Source organism: Myxine glutinosa, chromosome 10 (assembly GCF_964187855.1).
Source record: "Myxine glutinosa chromosome 10, kmMyxGlut1.1, whole genome shotgun sequence".
Lineage (NCBI taxonomy): Eukaryota > Metazoa > Chordata > Myxini > Myxiniformes > Myxinidae > Myxine > Myxine glutinosa.
The window spans coordinates 72,778,136-72,798,617 of record NC_136270.1 but is presented as its reverse complement, the minus strand read 5'-3'; the positions used below and the strand labels follow the sequence as shown (position 1 = coordinate 72,798,617).

The following is a 20,482-nucleotide window of genomic DNA, read 5'->3' as shown; positions in this document are numbered from 1 at the left end:
CCATCTCATAAACTTCCCCCATCGAAAACCTTGATCTTTTCTACCCACATTATTACCCCAAATCCACCTTTTTCAAATTCCGTTTTCTTCCCAATCCACTGTGGTGTCCACCTAGTTTATCCCATGTACCCCGCTCCAGCCCTGTCTCTTCCACAGATCTCCCGATGTCCCTGTTATCTGCTGTTGTTGCGCTTCCTCTCACTTCCCTTCTCGTCTCCCACTCCCTTTATTATATGTTCTATGTGTTCACTCTCATACGAGCCCAGACTAAGTATACAAAATAAAAATGCCTCTAAACAAGAGTATGCTCCCAAGATGCCGCATTTGTCCAAGCATAAAATAAGAACAATTTATAATAAATAATAAACTCTCATGTTGATATGGGCTACTCTCTACTGCATGCCACTTCCCAACAATTGCAATCCAAATAATTTTTGTCACCGAGGGACTTGTAACTTTATAAGTAAAAGGTGTCGGTGATCACAAAGCTACATTACTGACCATGGTAAATACCAAGTTGGTATTTGTTAAATATCAAGTTTCTCAAAATACTTGCCTTGTTTCAGGAATTGAAATAATAGCATGTAGCACCAAGGACATGGCCGCAAAGAAGATAAGCGGACTCTTGTTAAAATAGAAGACACTCGGTAGAGCGCAAACCTCCGCCACGTTGAAAACTTCACGTTTTGTATCCACCGATAGTCCGAATCTGGATCCGGACCTGAACCAAAATCTAATCGTCTTGTTCTCGTCACCAAACCAACTCATCCACCAAGTTTTGTCATAACTCGTCCACAACTTTTTTGAGATATTGTGCTATATATTGTTTTTAGCCCTATCTCTCAATTTTGAAGAATCACTATAAATATTATCACATCAGAAAATGGATCTTCACCAAATTCGAACCACTTTGTCCTCATCACACACCCAGTGGTCCACCTAGCTTTGTCCAAATCCGTCCATAACTGTTTGAATTATCCTGTTCACAGACAGACAGCTAAACAAGGGTGAAAACAACCTTCGTCCACCTTCAGTCACGGAGGTAAATAACGGGGATGTAGAATGAAAATGCGCATTAAATGGATTAATAATTTTTTGTGTAATCCTTCCTTACACATGTCCGCACTCAAGTAGGCCTACTGTTAGGCGATGGGTATAATCCTTTATGAGAGAAAAAACGGATGTGCACAGCAACTGGGTCGAGGGCACACAGAAGGAAGAGTTCCACACTATGGAATTGAAAAGTTTGTTTGACCGCTCAGTGAGGTGCATTGAAGAGGATGCACATTATGTGGAATGACTTGACAAATAAATATGTCAACGCTATGACGTCTTATGTGGACTTGACATAAATTTTGGGATGACCCCCGTAAAACTGGCAAATCCATCACGGATATATTACTCATCCGAATTACTTTGGAAATCTATCCAAACGTAAGTATGATGCGCAGTTGTCACAACATCAGCTGTAATGTGAGCAAACCCCAGCTGCAGCATCGAGGTCCAAAACACGAACGGCTTTTCATCCCCAAGGATATCGGGCCAGCAGCATGCACCGCCGTGTTCAGGCACCGTCAGCACCATTATGGCAGGAAAGGCAAGACGACGCGAGGAAGGGGAGGACCGAAATAAAATCGACCCATGGACTTTCTGAACATGGCCGGATGCCCTGAACGCTGCCCCATTTAGGGAAAAAATAAAGTAAGACTGCTCGTGCTTCCCGTACCTTTCCCAGCATTTCCTGCTGCAAACAATCCACACGTGTGGTTTTCCCAGTCCCGAGAGTAGTATTAGGCCAGAGAGCAAAGGTCACGGGCAGGCCATGTCTCGAAATCATGGCCTGGGAGATGGAAATTTAGAGGTACAGGTCTGGAGGAAACCTCTTTGTGGACTTGTGAATGAGTTCAACTCGAGGAGCAAAACCCACCGAAGTCTTAACAGTTGTCAAGGTTAATGGGATGGTGTTCAAATATATATCCCATAAAGAAGGCCTGATGTTCTGCCTGATGTTATCATAAATAATAGTATCATAAATGGGATGGGATGATTTCATGAAGGAGGCCTGATGGCCTAGAGGACGAAAAGCAATGCCCACATGGCTCCGTCCCAAACACATCATCATTGTCAACTCTTTGTCTTGTGATTGGCAAGGTACCGATATGGAAAGGACGGGTGGACGGAAATATGGAAGGTGGTCAAAATTTTTTTAACCTGGAGTTGAAAAGGCCGAGTTCACCTTCTAGTAAAAGTTATTATCACAAAGGAAGTTTCCCACAACAATTCTTTATCCGAAGGATTCTAAGAAAAGTATTTGTTGTCGTTTTCCACCCCAATCCATGTGTATTACCCATCAGGCATTCACTTCCTTTAGTGACAAATTTGACTTTGCTGCCTGTCAATGATTTCCTTATCTCTGGCGAAACGCGTCCTGCTCTTCCCCCGAGCTGGACCAGATAGGCACAAAACGATTTGTTGCTCGAACACAAAATGCGTCATCCGAACCACAGAGAAACCCTTTGCAGACGACGCACAAAAGACAAAAACTACAGAGAATGTGGATTCAGTGCTGATGCAAAGTAACAAATCGAATGAAGATTTTTTTTTTGCCCGGTGAGGGTACGATTTCACAATATGCCATCTGGCACAGCATTCATCATGATGCTCGACCAGGGTAACCGGACACTTTCTTCACAAACACAACTGGGGGGGGGATTGGAGGATAACCCACGGTGAGCCAAAAATGCACTTACTGATCTAATCCTGAACGGCCAGAGGTGCAACGGCTCCACAATGCTACTCGCTGCAGATTGCAGAACCACTTGTGAGGGGGGGGGGGGGGGGGGAGCGCCCAGCGAACGCAGGGCTTCAGTCACGACGGAGAGCTGGAGAAAGGAAAAAATAACAGGAAATTGCTGAGTGTGCCTCAGAGCTGCCAAGAGCGGTGCAGACACCTCTTTGGGGTTTCTTTTGAAGAAAAAAAAGAAGAAATTGTTCTCATTTCCTTTGTAAAATGTGCATGCCCCATCCATATACATCTCCCTATTCCTATTTTACTCCTCTAAATGCAAGGAGTGGATACATATCACGATTTCGTTACATCCACCTATCCGACTTCACATCTGGTTAATTGATGACCTGCATTTTATCACCACCCCAACCCATTCTCCAAAGCCCAGGGGGAGGAAGAATCAGACTCTCTGTACATATGGCAAGGAGCCAAAGAGACCATCTGTGGGTGTACTCAGATGCTCCGTCCCCACCCCCTCACTGCCATCTTCAACCACTCCAGAAAGGTCGTTAATTCCCCCTCTTTGGTAATTGAAATTTTCGAGACAGACCATAATTGTGAAGAGACCATTTATTTTCAAAGCTATGAGACGTAGACCACATATGACGGGGTTGTTATGGGTCACTAACCTGGATGACGTCCAAACTCTGGCTTCGGCCTTCATCCGACCGAGGGCTGTTCGCTCAGATAAATGTCAATGGATGCACCCAAACCACCCTGGGTGCACACTGAACGGTGGTCAAATGGTACATCCTAAAAGCTCTGTTACTGCCAAATCTTTTGGTCGTGGCCATGAAGTGGTGACCGTGCTTCACCTCTGTGATGCAAAACTCAAAACAGATGCAGGAATCATTTAATTTCACCCCTGCCCTCAGAAAAAAAGAAAACTCACCATTTATTTCCAACAGCATCTACTTTTCCATGATCAAAATGTTCTGACGGTCTATGAATGTGGTCGTCGACCTTCCCCAGATGTTATTTCTCAGTCTCCTATCTCCTAATCCCATGAGGTCCCCATGACCCCACAGGATAAAGGAAGGCTACGACAGCACTAACAATAGAGCATACCTAATAAATAACGATATTAAAATAACAGAACGCACATAGACATGCTAACCGTTACTTTAGCTATTTACAGATACTTGGTCAGTCACAAAGTCCATACGAAGTCCCACAAAGTGTCCCTCATCCCTGCGATCAGTCCAGCGGGCACGACTTACCGCAAGCGATGGATCGTGGCGGAAAACGGGGGAGGCTCAACAAGTGAAGAGCAGAAAGCACGTAATGGGCACAAAAGCACCGAGAGGGGGAAATGGATCAGTTTTAAACCGGTGCACACGACAGCAGCTGGCCGCGAGAGGCGGGAGAAAGCTGGCAAGTTCAGAATGGTGGGGCGGGGCTGACGATTTCAGAGGCGGGGCGAAGAACTTTTGAGAGGCGGGGCAAACAATTGGAGAAATCTGAATGGTCGGAGGAAACGGTAAAGAATTTGGGAGGCGTGACGTGTTGGGAAAGAGGTGTATTTCGAATATGTAGTTAATGGAAGGGCTTGCACAAAATATATGCAGAATCAGGGCCAGAGTAGATATCAATGTATGCTTTTACACGAATAAGGACATAGGTGTGAGGCAACAGTGCACTTTTACATCAACAACAATAACAAAAGATTAAAGTATATGGACGAATCAACACAATACTGTACTATATATGTAATTTGAAGCTGAACTCATAGCTTTGGAGAGTAAATGCTTTACCATTATTGTTTTTGGGACCATCTATTTATTACATCCCAAATTTATGGCAGAACCTTTGCCCTTTACCCCTGCACTCCATATATGCTCCACACCTACCCATTCCTTAACCTTTACTCCCATGTCCTCCCAAACTATAACTTAAACACCGACTCCTCCCACACCTCCTTTCTTATATTTAATTTACTCAATTTCGCCAACTGAAGCCAATCTCCATTCACACATAAGAAATAGATTGTCCTTTGCACAAATTCATTCTGTGTTTAAGCAGTCATGACAACGTAGTCGAGTTTCTGGCAGCACAGTGATGGAATGTATTATTTATGAAGTTGCAGGAAAAATCCGAGCCTGTTCTACTTTAAAAGTGGGGAAATAAATCAAGATAGCACTCCAAGTCCTCCGACAAATAATAAAATTACATTCAGGTTGTTCTACTGACCTCCGACCTTATCTTTAGCACTCTTGCTCATGTTATCAAAGTTCGTTCTATTGACCAACATTTGAGGGACATTATCGGGATGAAAACCACAAAAGGGCCCAATGAATACCACGTGGATTTAACTCCAAGGAAACAAACACTACAAAAACAAAAAAGATCAATATCTTATTGGTTCCTAAACACTCGACACCTGCTCATAGGTAGAGTGCATACTTTTGCTAGGCTGACCAGTTTACGCTTCGTATCCCACTGATAGGCCGGATCTGGATCCGGATCTTAACCAAAATCTAATCAATTTGTCCTCGTCACACACTCAACCTGTCCACCAAGTTTCATCTGAATCCGCCTAAAAGTTGAGATATCAGACAAACAAACAAAGAGAAACGGACAGATAGACAACCGGGTGAAAACACATTACCTTCGTCCATCTTAGGTGGCGGAGGTAATGAGTCAAGAACCAATTATTTTCGCAACTGGCACATCGTAATGAATGAATGAATGAATGATCGTTTTAAGGCCATTTTCCCCGCTAGAGCGGCCTTGCGGGCCCCATGACAATCATGGTTCCCTGTTTGAGGCAATGTTTTTATGGCCGGATGCCCTTCCTGACGCCAACCCTTGGTCGCCTCTTACGATGCGCAGGGATACGGTGTACCTATTCTAGGTCGGGGTACACACCGTGATCATTCATCCCAGCAAGCTGGTACTCAATTTGCCGACCTCGGAAGGATGACAGGCTGAGTCAACCCCCCCTGGCGTTAATTCAGCGATCGACCGGGATTCGAACCCAGGATCCTGGGATCCCAAGCCGGCACCCTAACCACTAAGCCAAACTGGCACATCGTAAGATGGCAAAAATTCCATGACAATGGTTATGGGCACGGCTTTCAGCATGAAATCAAATACCAGAATCGTATTCAAACATATTTACAGCGTGCTCGTCCCCTTCCTACCAAAGGTCGACTCCTAGACCGGTTGAGCCTCAACGTCATACCCTGGCAATACTTGCAGGGTTTAGTGTGTCAGTGAGCGATCAGCACAGAGCATTGGGCATTCCAGGCAACAGCAGGGGATATTGCTGTTACCATGTCATGGCTTGGGCTAGCTGAGCAAGCAATGCCTCCAAAAGTGAGCCAAAACTTTTTGGCTCTCAGGGTTAGAGAAGAAACTGGAGAACAATCCAGACCATGATGTGGAATAAGATTTGGAGCAAAAAATAATAATAAAAAAAGCCAATAATATTTATTCAAAAAACATTCAACACAATGAATGCAAAATAAATTCATGGTAAAGGCATTACAAAGACTGGAAAAGTACATCAACATGTATGAACAAAAGCAACAATGAACATCGTCCGGTAATAAGATCTTCAGCCTCCCCTCCCAGATCTTAGACTTTTAGATCCCAACCTAGTAGCTGTTGTTGTAGAAAGGTCTTCCGTATGATGGGCGACCTGTGTTAAAATCCGAGCTTCCTTGACCTGAGTGTGAAGTCCAGTTCCTTTGCTGGCCTCTCCATTGCCCAGCTTGCCTGTGGAAAAGGATACAGTTTTGAACAATGAAGCCATCAAGAAAAGGAAGCTAAATTAAAAGGAAGAAGATGAAAAGGGTGGGGGAAGGGTAATGGTTGGGAGAAAGGGGTGGGAAGGAGAAGACAGAAAAGACAAAAGTTTGAGATTAAAGACAAGAGCTAAAAGGGGGATACAAGGGACATATGGGTGTGTGACGAGTGCAGGGAGGGTGTTGGGCAAACTTGTGGCACTTATCTATATACGTATTTTCAAGTGTTTGTACGTTTGTACGTTATTCTTTCATCGCCGAACTGTAGCACCGAGAGACCCCAAATTTTGGGTGTCGGAACTTCAGAATATGGGCAATGTTTTAAGCTACAAAGCATTGACCTTGACGTTTCTTTTGAGTCCACAAAAGACTGCTATAATGTGTATACCGGGATGGGGGGGGGGGGGGGGTCAGGCAGTGCTGCCTCCGGCCCACAGGCAAAAGATAACCAACATGATTCCAATAACTCTATAGCTTTTCAATCCCCCACGTCCAGAAATCTCACCCAGTCACGCAGCACCGGGCATCTCCTAAACCTCCCCCTTCACCCCACTGGGAAGCACCGGGTAGCCGCTGCAAGTGAGTACATAATCTTTAGGTGGCTCAAAAGCTCGGTCAGGCCCCGATGGTGCATGTACCCTGCCTGCTTATTGACGTCCACGCCAGTCCGAAAAGCGAATAAGTAACCATTCGAGGCCAAGCTCTTTTCAGAGCATCAGGGCTGAAGCAGCCATGATGCAAAGGGTACAACGAGTGGTTTACCATTGGTCTTCCCAGTCATAGTCAGAGCAAGAATTAAAAACTTAGCAAGGGTACCGGCACAACATTAATCGCCTGCTCTTTTTGAAAGGCACCTCAACATTTTTGACGTCCATCACATGCTAGCAGGCAGGCCAATCAGTTTAACGTCCCACTGATCGATGGAACGTCCCGCCTGCGGAGCACCAGGGTGACGGTTAACAGCGAATTGAACCAGAATAAGCTCAGTGTGAGTGTGCTGCCCACGAGCTATGCTGCCAGTCAGTTATACTGACGCTCAACAGGGGAATGTGCCGAGAGAACCTTTTGGCAGACTAGGTTGCAAGCACGGCAGAAGAACATCTTGGAACTTCCAAGGGAAGTTAGTCAAAACAATTCGAACCCAGAAAGCCGAGGTATTAAATCTGTGCACAAACAACCAAGGGTCATCAGGTTCAAAGAGAGTGCTGCGGCATGGAGCTTTACCAAAAAGAAAACAATGTGAAAACTACATAGTTTTTCACAAGGCATAACAACCAAAAGCATCATATTACAAGGAATGGTTAAAATATGATCAAACACACACTATTTCATTACTGCATGAATACAATCACCCTCAAGTTATTAAACCACTGATTCCATTCCCATGCAGTATAAAGGAGATGTGGTTTGGCCCCATCCTGCAGTGCAAGTCTGCAATTCATAATCCAAAACGATGACAGCATGGAGACTAAACTCGATGCATCGATGAGTGTGAGTCACATGGTATGGCAGAGTATGGACAGTGCAGATGCCTGTCTTACATTGCTCACTGCTTGAATCAACCTCGGCAAATGGCACACGCCATGAATAGTTGAATAGGTCACATGACATGCACATCAACAATTGCACAAGAACGTTGCATTTGCACAAGACCATGTGGATGGGATGGAAACGTGATGGAACGTGCCATGTCGTCCGCAGGATAATGCATGGTTTGTAGTACAGATGGGTTATCAGTCATGTCAGTTTTGTAAGAGGAATGATGAATCTTTGTAGCATCTCCGATGCAGGCAAGCCACTTGAAAAGCATCATGGAAAGATAGTTTTGGAGCCATTTTGATGGAAATATGTTTTTAAGAAGTGGCTTATTCAAAATCATTTTTCGGTAGAAGTATTTTAATATATTTTTTAAAGAAGTGGCTTATTCAAAAAAAAAAAATTTGGTAGAAGTATTTTAATATTTTTTTAAAGAAGTGGCATGGAACAAATGAAGACTACACTGAAAACAAAATAAACAAGCGTTACGCCTAGGTCCCCCGTCGGTGAGGTGATGCGAGTTGACAAAGTGGAAGACGCAAGGCGGCCATCTTGGATTTTGACGTGGCGACCCAATTTTCAATAGCATTCTCCCTTATGCGTAGATACACCCACACACCAAATTAGAAGTTAGTAGTTCGTTTATTTTTCAAGATATTTCGCTCACAAGGTTCAGACATATTTATGGTGGCGGCCATCTTGGATTTTGACGTGGCGACCCAATTTTCAATAGCGTTCTTCCTTATGCCTAGATACACCCACACACCAAATTAGAAGTTGCTACTTCACTTATTTTTCAAGATATTCATCACACAAGGTTCAGACATACATGGCGTCGGCCATCTTGGATTTTGACGTGGCGCCCCAATTTTCAATAGCGTTCTTCCTTATGCCGAGATACACCCACACACCAAATTAGAAGTTGGTACTTCGCTTATTTTTCAAGATATTCATCTCAAGGTTCAGACATACATGGCGGCGGCCATCTTGGATTTTGACGTGGCGACCCAATTTTCAATAACGTTCTTCCTTATGCCTAGATACACCCACACACCAAATTAGAAGTTGGTACTTCGCTTATTTTTCAAGATATTCCGCTCACAAGGTTCAGACATACATGGCGTCAGACATACATGGTGGCGGCCATCTTGGATTTTGACGTGGGTTGCACCCACACACTAAATTAGAATTCGGTCCTTCGCTTACGCACGCACGCCCGCACGGAGGGGAAAACCATAGTCCCCCTTTCGCTCCGTGGTGCGACAGGGGACAATAACATGACCCCATGAAGCTCCTGTTGTGAACGGATGTACTAGTACAAAGGAAACTAGAACGGCACTCTGTATAGCACATACCTCCGCCAGGCTGAACTGTTTACATGTTGCATCATCCAACTGATAGGCCAGATATGGATCCAGACCTAAGCCAAAACTTAATCCGTTTGTTCTTGTGAACTATCCAACTCATCCACCAAGTTTTGTCATAAGCAGTCCACAACTTTGAGATATTGTGCTATGTATAGTTTTTGGCCCCATTTCTCAACGGTGAAGAATCACTTAGAAGAAGAAGAAAAAACAAACAAAAAACAAACAAGGGTGAAAACACAACATCCGTCCACCTTCAGTGGAAACTCAAATTAACTCAGAATATAAAGGAACTCAAATTATCTATCAAAACAACAAAAACATGGAAATAATAGGGGCATTTTTGCGATTAATTTGGGATTCATTCATGGTCCTTCGATATGCAGTATATGGCTTGGTTGCATCATTGGCATGGGGTGTAGCTTCCCCGCTCAAGGGGTGTGGCTGCCCCACTGATGCAGTGCCCCCTGTAGGTTAGGAAATGGATTTGTAATCTGTCCAGGGTGCCAGAGATAGTTCGCCCAATCTTTGCGAAGGATATGGGATCTTCAACATCCACAAACTAATGCTGGCAAATGGGACGCCCGGCTTAACATTCATCCAAAGGATTACAATGATGCCTCGCCCTGTTTGCGAAACACCAGGGGCTCAGGATTTGAAAAAAGGCTAGGCATCTGAGAGGAGTGTGCACGTACCTCCGGGCTATCCTGCCAGCCTCTCATTCACGGCATCATACATGATCTATAAAAGGAAGGAATATATCTCTATATATAAAGGAGGAGTGTCTGTCTGGATGTCCGCTTATAACTCAAGAACTACACATTGGAGAAAAGTTTTAGACACAGATTCGGAATCAGCATAAAATTCCGGTGGTTATAGGCTACTTTTTATTTTAATATCAATGGTTTAAAAAACCGGGCCAGCTGCAATTCCATGGTGTAGTTTGTGGTGGCGCTATTGCCCCTTTCCGATCCCATGACGCATTGCGGTTCCGATTCGCGATAAGGTCTATGCGCTATCACCGACACTTTTCCACACCTTTTAATCAGATTTACCTTATCGTCCATCGTAACCACATTACGCTTGGAAACACTAGCATTATCCTTCTTCGGACCCATGGCTAACACACACACAGTAAAGGAATAGTGTACGTCGCCTCTGTTTTGAATGAGAATCAGCGGTTGCGCATACGTACAGTATACTGTACGTACATATTTATATATTTTTTTATGTGCTTTTTATTGTATTTTAAATTGTTTTTTAGCTTCTTTTATTGTTAATTTATGTACTATTTTATTTATTTTAAATATATTTTTAAGGAAAACAAATGTTTTCACGTCCGTAGGAGTGACGTAAAGTCGCACAAAATGACGTTCGCTGCCCGGTCATGAAAGAAATTATGATTCTCTTGACAAAGTGACGTGAAGATCAGGCAGTGAACCTCCCAACTGAGTTTCTCAACAGTCGTCAGCCTCAATTCTAAAATCCTTAATTTTCATCCTATTGACTTGAACAGGATTTACATATCGGTTTACTGAATTACACCACCAACTATTTTTGAGATCGGCGTAGGCCAAAAGGTCAACTTAGGCCAAAGGTCAACCACTCTTTTTTTTAGTTTCTAAAATCCTCAATTTTCATCCGATTCACTTGAAATTTGAATGGGATTTACATATCAGCAAACTGAATTCAACCAACAACTATTTTTGAGATCACCATAGGCCAAAAGAGCAACATAGGCCAAAAGTCAACAACAATTTCAAATTTCTAAAATCCTCAACTTTCATCTGATTGACTTGAAATGTGAAGAGGATTTGCATATCAGATCACTGAATTAAACCACCAATTATTTTTGAGGTTAACATAGGCCAAAAGGTCAACAACTTATTTCAGGAATATTTCAAGACATATTTCTGGCGCAGGAGCAATCAATGAAGGTTGTAGGTCTGAACTTCACAGAACAAGTGTTTGCCCATGGCCAGCCGTACGTGGGCTGCTCGAGGGTTGGAAAACCAAGCAATCTTTATGTCTTGGCACCAAGTAAGAAAACCAGAAATGTTGTATACCCAGAGGTTTTGAGAAATTGAAAATTGAAAAAACGTCATGTAGGAAATGTACTGTGATATTGCTCTAAAATATACATGTTCTTTTCATCATATATTTGTCTTATTCTTATCCAACCCGGGTACCTCAGCTAGTAATCTATGAAGGGAAAGAGCAACAATATCCAGATGGTTGTTGGAGGACACAAGTCAGGAAAGAGGACCATCGGTGTATCATTCCCTGAGTGTTCCATCCTGCGACCCATACTGTTTCTTGTGTGCAGTGATGATCCAAGTGATGGCCGAAGGAATCATATCAGACTCTGCAGGTAACAGCATGCTACACTGCTTCATGGAGTATGGAGGCCCTGTCCATTCAGCTACGTCACTAAATGCTGACTGTACTCACAACACTATGCTTGGTCCTCAAATGGAAGGTAATCTTTGTCCCAGGGAAGTGCAACACAATAACTCCGAGTAAACCAGGAAAGTAACCTGATAAGCTCAATATCCTTGGAGGGCAGGTTCTCCAAGAGACTCAACTTCCACTCCCATGTCAATTCTGCCACAGAGAAGGCAAGGACCAGAGAAGCATCCTCCCTTACTTGAATACACCTTGTTGCCATGTGTATGTGTTACACGATTGCAGGTAGGATGGATGCTCTCACCTGCACAGCAACCTGCTGCTAGTGTGTGTCTTTGCATGCATCTGCAAGGCAACCACCACAAGCACAGCTTACATGTGCTCCTCTTTCCTAATGTCTGCTCGTGCGAGAATAATATCAGGAAGCTAGGAGACATTCGGCATTATGCTCTGAAGATTATCAAAACACCTACCTGATATTATTAAGATCGACACTCCATCTCACATAAGAACTGTCGGAAGGTTGGGCCTAATGTTTTCCATTGTGTACACAGGTAAAGCTAACCTAACTGGCTAACCCCCGCTCTTGCAGGGAAAATGGCCTTAAAATGCATGTTGTTGTGTGTACACAGGTAAAAGCACTCGAGATGAGTCGGTGAGGATAATGTGGCATAGGCAGATAAATGAGTGTGTACACCGTGCTTCGACTTGCAGGAAGGATCCTTCTGATCCCCTCCATCGGAATGACCGATCTTTCAAGCCAGTTACCAACCCCATGTGGAACTATCTTCCAGAGCAGATTGCTGAGTTGGGCTCCCACATAACATCAGCATTAATATTTTACTGTCAAAGGGCCCAATCACTTGAGCAGACAATTATTACTAACAATTTAATATGTCGTATGTTGGCTTGAACGTGTGCAATGTAGAGGACGTCACAATTTTGTGTCATTTATCTGAAAAAAAATTTGCAAATAAAATAAGCAATCCTCCACCATAATTTAAAAGCATGAATCCTCTTCACAACACACCCCTGTCATGCTCTCTATAACTCAAAATTCAATACATTAAGCCGCTCCGTTGCCCAGAGGCCGCGATACTCCTCCTTTAACGATACTATTCGTACCTGCCTCTTCCAGGGAACCTTTGTCGTTGACGTTCCCGGGACCTTGAGGCCCAATCAGTGACGATCGGTGGTGGGTCCGGGGGGTGGCGATAGAATTCCTGATATTCTAGGTCTTTGTCACTGTAGCGGTCACTGAACATTTGCTCATAGTCTGGCTCGGCATCCTTGCTGTTGTCTTCCATTTTCACCAAGGGACCAAGACCTTGAGGAGGAGAATGGAAGGGGTTGACACAAATTTCAAAAGGAATAAATATTTTTCATATATGAAGGAAATATGCACAAAACTCAACCATATAGACAAGGATTCTTCTTACACACAATGGTAAACGAGTATTAAAGACGGGAGTCAGTCTGCATCAATAGAACGAGAACAGCACTCGGTAGAGCACGTACCTCCGCCAGGCTAACCAGTTTACATTTTGTATCACACTGATAGGGCAGATCTGGATTTGGACCTGAACCAAAATCTAATCTGCTTGTTCTTGTCACACTACCAACCCATCGACCTAGTTTTGTCATAACCAGTCAACAACTTTTTGATATATCATGCTATGTATCATTTTTGTTCTTATATCTATATCTATATCTCTATATATATATATATATATATCTATATATCTCTCTCTCTCTCTCTCTCTCTCTCTCTCTCTCTCTCTCTCTCTCTCTCTCTCTCTCTCAAAATTTTAAATTCGAGTATCTGGCTCTGGATCTTCACCAAAATGAAAGCAATTATTCCTTGTCACACACCCAACATGTCCACCAAGTTTGGTCCGAATCCATCCTTAACTTATTGAGATATCCTGCTCACAGACATAAACAGACAGGCATGACCTCAGGTGGTGGAGGTAAAAAAACAAGCACAATTAATTTTCTCCACCCAGCATTGACTGAAGTACGCAAACCACCATTGGGAAGAAGAGGAAGAGCTGCTTCAAGTGTGAACAATTGTTGAAAGCAAGAGGAAGAATTGTGGACAGATAAACCAAGAGAGGGCTCTCTTGCTCTGAAGAAGAGCTCACAGACGGAAACGTCACTTAACCCATGGCGGTTAGCATTCCTCTCTCACATTCAGTTGAGAAAATTGATTTGCAAGATTGCTTTTTACTCTAATTAGCACAATGACCGAGTAAAAATGGTGGGGAATTTTATCCCTCAACACTCCCATATGCTCCGTACCATTTCGTCCCCTACTTTTCCAAACCTCGCAACAGTATCTTAATCTCTATGATTATCCTCCCTTCTCTTCCGCTTCTGCAATGCCAGTTGAACCCACTTATGAAGATGTTGAAAGACCCAGCCATCATGAGAGTCTGGCAGTTTGTTCTAAACCATTAATTAAACACATCGTAAAAAAGTTCCCACTCATGTCAAGTCCAAACGTTTTTGCATGGAAAGATCAGACTATGCCTTCATTTTTTGTTAGCTCTGGATGGTTAAAGTTGGCCGACCAATGTCGTACGTGTTCACAATTTTTAAAACCTGCATCATATCTTCCCTCTCCTGCTTTTATGCTCCAATTGTGGGAAACATGAGAATCTATAAAATGACATCATGCGGATGATGTGCTACGCCAAGAATCATCCTTGTTACCCAGGTTACATACATTGATGAACATACTGTACAGCATTCACATGTCCCAGTTTAGTTCCAAATATATTCCTATGCAGTGTCAGCCAGAAATTCCGATACAAATAATTAAAACATATCTTGATTATTTCCAGGGTTTCAGTGAACTTCTGCACAATGTTGTTTATATGGTATCATGTAACTAACCTACGGCTACCAATATTCCAAGATCCTATTCTTCCTTTATAGTCATCAGCACATTACCAGAAACACCAGCCCGAGAATAATCTACATTTGGATTTTTGTATCAAACGATCATTACACTTGATTCACTTGACATCCATGAGCTTTGTACATATACCGCCTTGAGGCCATTTTTCCCTGCAGAGCAGGGATTGGCCTTTTTTGGTGCAGAGCAGGGATTGGCCTTTTTTGGGCACCGTGGTCCCCTTTTTGAAGCAATGTTTTACAGCCGGATGCCCTTTCTGCCACCAACCCTGTTGGTCGCCCCTGGCGACACACAGGGAATTACCAGTGAACTGGTACTCAATTTGCCGACCTCGGAAGGATGACAGGCTGAGTCAACCCCCCTGGCGTTAATTCAGCGATCGACCGCGATTCAAACCCAGGATCTTAGGATCCCAAGCTGGCACCCTAGCCGCAAGCCAAAACCAGGCTCCATGAGATTTGTACATGTCAAACTAAATTCAAACCTCAAACTAAATGAAAAGGCCTCTCGGGCCTTACCCCCCCCCCCCCCCCCCAGCTCTCTCTGGGCTCTGTCCCCCAAATATTCCTACAGGTCGCACAAGATCTGCCTGCAACCCTCTTATTGTTAAACTGCCAAAATCAAGACTCTCTGCTCACCTTCACTCCTTCATTCCTCTTTTCTCCCGCCTCTGGAACAAACTCCCTCACTCTCTTCAATCCCACTCCACCCTCCAGGTCTTTAAAACAGCTGTTCACCACCATCTCTTATCTTCCCCCATCCAAAACCTTGATCTTTTCTACCCCCGCTAATTTCACCCCAAATCCACTTTTTTGAAATACCAACTTCTGTCCGGGAAATCCTTGGTGTCCTTGTTTTATACTTCTCCCACCCCTCTCCCCCCTTCCCACGCCTCCTCCCCCCAAGCCCTCTCCCTCCCACACATCTCCCTGCTCTCAAATGTTATGTTTGTGTGCTTCCCCTTCTCTCCCCATCTCGTCTTCCGCTCCCTCTTTTTATATATTTTGTTTGTCTGATCGATTTGTTTGTGAAATAAATGTCAGCTCTTTCACGAACCTCAATTCAGTATACAAAAAAAAAGAAAAAAGAAAAAAAAGAGGCAATTAAATAAATAAATAAATAAACCCTAACCGCTAAGCCAACACCAGGCTCCATGAGCTTTGTACATGTCAAACTAAATTCAAACCTCAAACTAAATGAAAAGGTAATTTTCTTTTTTATGGACAATTTCACAAGATTAATGTAACCAAAGGTAGGGTACCTGGTCCTGCACTTACATTTTATTTACATCAGAGGCAGCCCCTCCCGTTGCCCTGAGGCAGCCCCTCCCGTTGCCCTGAGGCAGCCCCTCCCGTTGCCCTGAGGCAGCCCCTCCCGTTGCCCTGAGGCAGCCCCTCCCGTTGCCCTGAGGCAGCCCCTCCCGTTGCCCTGAGGCAGCCCCTCCCGTTGCCCTGAGGCAGCCCCTCCCGTTGCCCTGAGGCAGCCCCTCCCGTTGCCCTGAGGCAGCCCCTCCCGTTGCCCTGAGGCAGCCCCTCCCGTTGCCCTGAGGCAGCCCCTCCCGTTGCCCTGAGGCAGCCCCTCCCGTTGCCCTGAGGCAGCCCCTCCCGTTGCCCTGAGGCAGCCCCTCCCGTTGCCCTGAGGCAGCCCCTCCCGTTGCCCTGAGGCAGCCCCTCCCGTTGCCCTGAGGCAGCCCCTCCCGTTGCCCTGAGGCAGCCCCTCCCGTTGCCCTGAGGCAGCCCCTCCCGTTGCCCTGAGGCAGCCCCCCCCGTTGCCCGGACGCAGCCCCCCCGTTGCCCGGACGCAGCCCCCCCCGTTGCCCGGACGCAGCCCCCCCGTTGCCCGGACGCAGCCCCCCCGTTGCCCGGACGCAGCCCCCCCGTTGCCCGGACGCAGCCCCCCCCGTTGCCCGGACGCAGCCCCCCCGTTGCCCGGACGCAGCCCCCCCCGTTGCCCGGACGCAGCCCCCCCCGTTGCCCGGACGCAGCCCCCCCCGTTGCCCGGACGCAGCCCCCCCGTTGCCCGGACGCAGCCCCCCCCGTTGCCCGGACGCAGCCCCCCCCGTTGCCCGGACGCAGCCCCCCCCGTTGCCCGGACGCAGCCCCCCCGTTGCCCGGACGCAGCCCCCCCCGTTGCCCGGACGCAGCCCCCCCCGTTGCCCGGACGCAGCCCCCCCCGTTGCCCGGACGCAGCCCCCCCGTTGCCCGGACGCAGCCCCTCCCGTTGCCCGGACGCAGCCCCTCCCGTTGCCCGGACGCAGCCCCTCCCGTTGCCCGGACGCAGCCCCCCCCGTTGCCCGGACGCAGCCCCCCCGTTGCCCGGACGCAGCCCCCCCCGTTGCCCGGACGCAGCCCCCCCGTTGCCCGGACGCAGCCCCCCCGTTGCCCGGACGCAGCCCCCCCGTTGCCCGGACGCAGCCCCCCCCGTTGCCCGGACGCAGCCCCCCCCCGTTGCCCGGACGCAGCCCCCCCGTTGCCCGGACGCAGCCCCCCCGTTGCCCGGACGCAGCCCCCCCCGTTGCCCGGACGCAGCCCCCCCGTTGCCCGGACGCAGCCCCCCCCGTTGCCCGGACGCAGCCCCCCCCGTTGCCCGGACGCAGCCCCCCCGTTGCCCGGACGCAGCCCCCCCGTTGCCCGGACGCAGCCCCCCCGTTGCCCGGACGCAGCCCCCCCGTTGCCCGGACGCAGCCCCCCCCCGTTGCCCGGACGCAGCCCCCCCCGTTGCCCGGACGCAGCCCCCCCCGTTGCCCGGACGCAGCCCCCCCCGTTGCCCGGACGCAGCCCCCCCCGTTGCCCGGACGCAGCCCCCCCCGTTGCCCGGACGCAGCCCCCCCCCGTTGCCCGGACGCAGCCCCCCCCCGTTGCCCGGACGCAGCCCCCCCCGTTGCCCGGACGCAGCCCCCCCCGTTGCCCGGACGCAGCCCCCCCCGTTGCCCGGACGCAGCCCCCCCCGTTGCCCGGACGCAGCCCCCCCCGTTGCCCGGACGCAGCCCCCCCGTTGCCCGGACGCAGCCCCCCCGTTGCCCGGACGCAGCCCCCCCGTTGCCCGGACGCAGCCCCCCCGTTGCCCGGACGCAGCCCCCCCCGTTGCCCGGACGCAGCCCCCCGTTGCCCGGACGCAGCCCCCCCGTTGCCCGGACGCAGCCCCCCCGTTGCCCGGACGCAGCCCCCCCGTTGCCCGGACGCAGCCCCCCCCGTTGCCCGGACGCAGCCCCCCCGTTGCCCGGACGCAGCCCCCCCGTTGCCCGGACGCAGCCCCCCCGTTGCCCGGACGCAGCCCCCCCCCCGTTGCCCGGACGCAGCCCCCCCGTTGCCCGGACGCAGCCCCCCCCGTTGCCCGGACGCAGCCCCCCCGTTGCCCGGACGCAGCCCCCCCCGTTGCCCGGACGCAGCCCCCCCCGTTGCCCGGACGCAGCCCCCCCCGTTGCCCGGACGCAGCCCCCCCCCGTTGCCCGGACGCAGCCCCCCCCGTTGCCCGGACGCAGCCCCCCCGTTGCCCGGACGCAGCCCCCCCGTTGCCCGGACGCAGCCCCCCCGTTGCCCGGACGCAGCCCCCCCGTTGCCCGGACGCAGCCCCCCCCGTTGCCCGGACGCAGCCCCCCCCGTTGCCCGGACGCAGCCCCCCCCGTTGCCCGGACGCAGCCCCCCCCGTTGCCCGGACGCAGCCCCCCCCGTTGCCCGGACGCAGCCCCCCCCGTTGCCCGGACGCAACCCCCCGTTGCCCGGACGCAGCCCCCCCCGTTGCCCGGACGCAGCCCCCCCCGTTGCCCGGACGCAGCCCCCCCCCGTTGCCCGGACGCAGCCCCCCCGTTGCCCGGACGCAGCCCCCCCCGTTGCCCGGACGCAGCCCCCCCCGTTGCCCGGACGCAGCCCCCCCCCGTTGCCCGGACGCAGCCCCCCCCCGTTGCCCGGACGCAGCCCCCCCCGTTGCCCGGACGCAGCCCCCCCCGTTGCCCGGACGCAGCCCCCCCCCGTTGCCCGGACGCAGCCCCCCCCCGTTGCCCGGACGCACCCCCCCCCCGTTGCCCGGACGCAGCCCCCCCCGTTGCCCGGACGCAGCCCCCCCCGTTGCCCGGACGCAGCCCCTCCCGTTGCCCGGAGGCAGCCCCTCCCGTTGCCCGGACGCAGCCCCTCCCGGTGCCCGGAGGCAGCCCCTCTCGTTGCCCGGAGGCAGCCCCTCTCGTTGCCCGGAGGCAGCCCCTCACGTTTCCCCGGAGGCAGCCCCTCACGTTGCCCGGAGCTGAGGCAGCCCCTCACGTTGCCCGGAGGCAGCCCCTCACGTTGCCCAAAGGCCGCCCCTCTCATTATCCACATGGATCGCATACTATTTCGTGTAATCAGCAAGAATCTTTGTAAAGCAGCTCAGACCATCAGGCAGATTTATATAGATTAAGAACTGCACAGGTAGTCCAGTCAAATGGTGCCTTGACCCACCACTAATTGGAAAAGATTGTTTCTCTGTTGGATTCTCCTCTGATATATCCCAGGAATACCATATCAAAAATAGAGATAGAAATGATAAAAACTCAAAATTAGGTACCTACTTGGATTATTTGCAGTTGCAGTTGCAGCCATCATTGCCTGCCCTATCGAAGCAATTTTCTTGTGCATGTCGTTTCCTGTAAATACGATTCTCAAAAATGTGGCAAGCAGGGATGGCAAATACTGCAGAGCTTTTTCCGTAGACTTCATCTGATCAGTTGATGGAAAGTATTGTTGCGAATATGGAATTTGGCCTCCATATCCGCTTGTAAATATTCCCCTATTTCCCCAATACTCCCCAACTATCCCCAATCCCCCATTCCCTAGTCCCATTGTCTGTAAACAACACTCTGTAGAACCGACCTTCCCCTTTTTCCCCCATTAAATGTCGTGCCCAGGTCCACCGCATCTCACGTAGACAACTTTCGGACATCTTGCTAGTTATTCTTAGTCTATGTCAGTTAAGGACTCCTTTCCATTAATTCTGACTCTTCGTTGCACCAGAATGTGATTATATGGCACCAGTAGTGAGTTTAGGACCTTCCCATACCTCCTTCCATCTTCTTCCCCAAACAACAACAACAACAACAACTACAGCTACAACAACAACTACAACCACGGCGCGCGGGGGGGAGTGTGCGTCCTCCCACCAGCTCGGTTAGCCGCCATGACCATGCGCTCCACGGGGTTACCACGAAGGGGCTGGCTGTCAGCTCCTCGTCAAGGGCGGAGCCGGTAACCCCCCCGCATGCACCCAATGAGAAGCAACGAGCCGATTCCGTCAGGGGCGGAGCTAACGAGCCGAGGGCGTGTCACTCCCCGCCGGATATACGCAGCGACTTACCGGATGTGACGTCAGATGCGCCCCCAGCTTGAGACGACAAGACGCCACCTCGAGCGCTGTGAAACCTCCCGCATCTTTGGACCGGACCGAACCGGGTCGATTCTGCCTTGAGCCAAGAGTGCACCTTGAGCCATCGACTGCCTGCCTTTCCTTGCCATCAATCCCCGTGTGAGTCAGTTTTTGTCCCGTTTATCTGTCGTCTGTTGGGAATAATATAAGAGTGTGTCTAAGTGCTTATCTTACTATGCTGTACCTCTTGTAGTTGTAATCTAACCTTCCGCCTTAATATAACCTCCTCCTTATATATAAGTCTTGAGAACTGAACCCTTGGTGTCGCGTCATTTTAATCCAGCCGTTGTGTCATTTTCCTCAATTGACCTAGCGTAGCGCGACTAGT

The 20,482-nt window shown here is 49.2% G+C and overlaps 3 protein-coding genes across 3 annotated transcripts in view; 1 reads left to right on the top strand and 2 right to left on the bottom strand.

Moving 5' to 3' along the window:
* Positions 1–4,168, bottom strand: part of LOC137434104 (LHFPL tetraspan subfamily member 2 protein) — a 58,944-nt gene extending 54,776 nt beyond the window's left edge. Inside the window, exon 1 of the mRNA XM_068126785.2 lies at positions 4,009–4,168. The gene's annotated coding sequence lies outside the window, so the exon portion shown is untranslated. The remainder of the gene's footprint in view (positions 1–4,008) is intronic.
* The window catches only part of LOC137434102 (protein disulfide-isomerase A3-like), a 108,083-nt gene that overhangs the window by 25,931 nt on the left and 61,670 nt on the right, over positions 1–20,482 (top strand). The window lies entirely within an intron of this gene.
* LOC137434105 (RNA guanine-N7 methyltransferase activating subunit) lies at positions 6,202–19,428 on the bottom strand. Its single transcript, XM_068126788.2, has 3 exons — positions 19,304–19,428; positions 12,969–13,170; positions 6,202–6,508 (listed from the first exon to the last, which is right to left on the bottom strand). Exons 1-3 carry the CDS (start codon positions 19,368–19,370, stop codon positions 6,388–6,390), a joined length of 390 nt encoding a protein of 129 aa, XP_067982889.2. The 5' UTR covers positions 19,371–19,428; the 3' UTR covers positions 6,202–6,387.

What these genes read in the sequence shown, in the direction of transcription:
- LOC137434105 (XM_068126788.2), bottom strand. Translation starts at nt 19,370, where the DNA reads ATGCACAAGAAAATTGCTTCGATAGGGCAGGCAATGATGGCTGCAACT. An exon ending in TGCAACTGCAAATAATCCAA is followed by an intron (nt 13,171 to 19,303) that starts GTAGGTACCTAA and finishes CTCCTCCTCAAG; the next exon opens with GTCTTGGTCCCTTGGTGAAA. An exon ending in AGGTTCCCTGGAAGAGGCAG is followed by an intron (nt 6,509 to 12,968) that starts GTACGAATAGTA and finishes CCTTTTCCACAG; the next exon opens with GCAAGCTGGGCAATGGAGAG.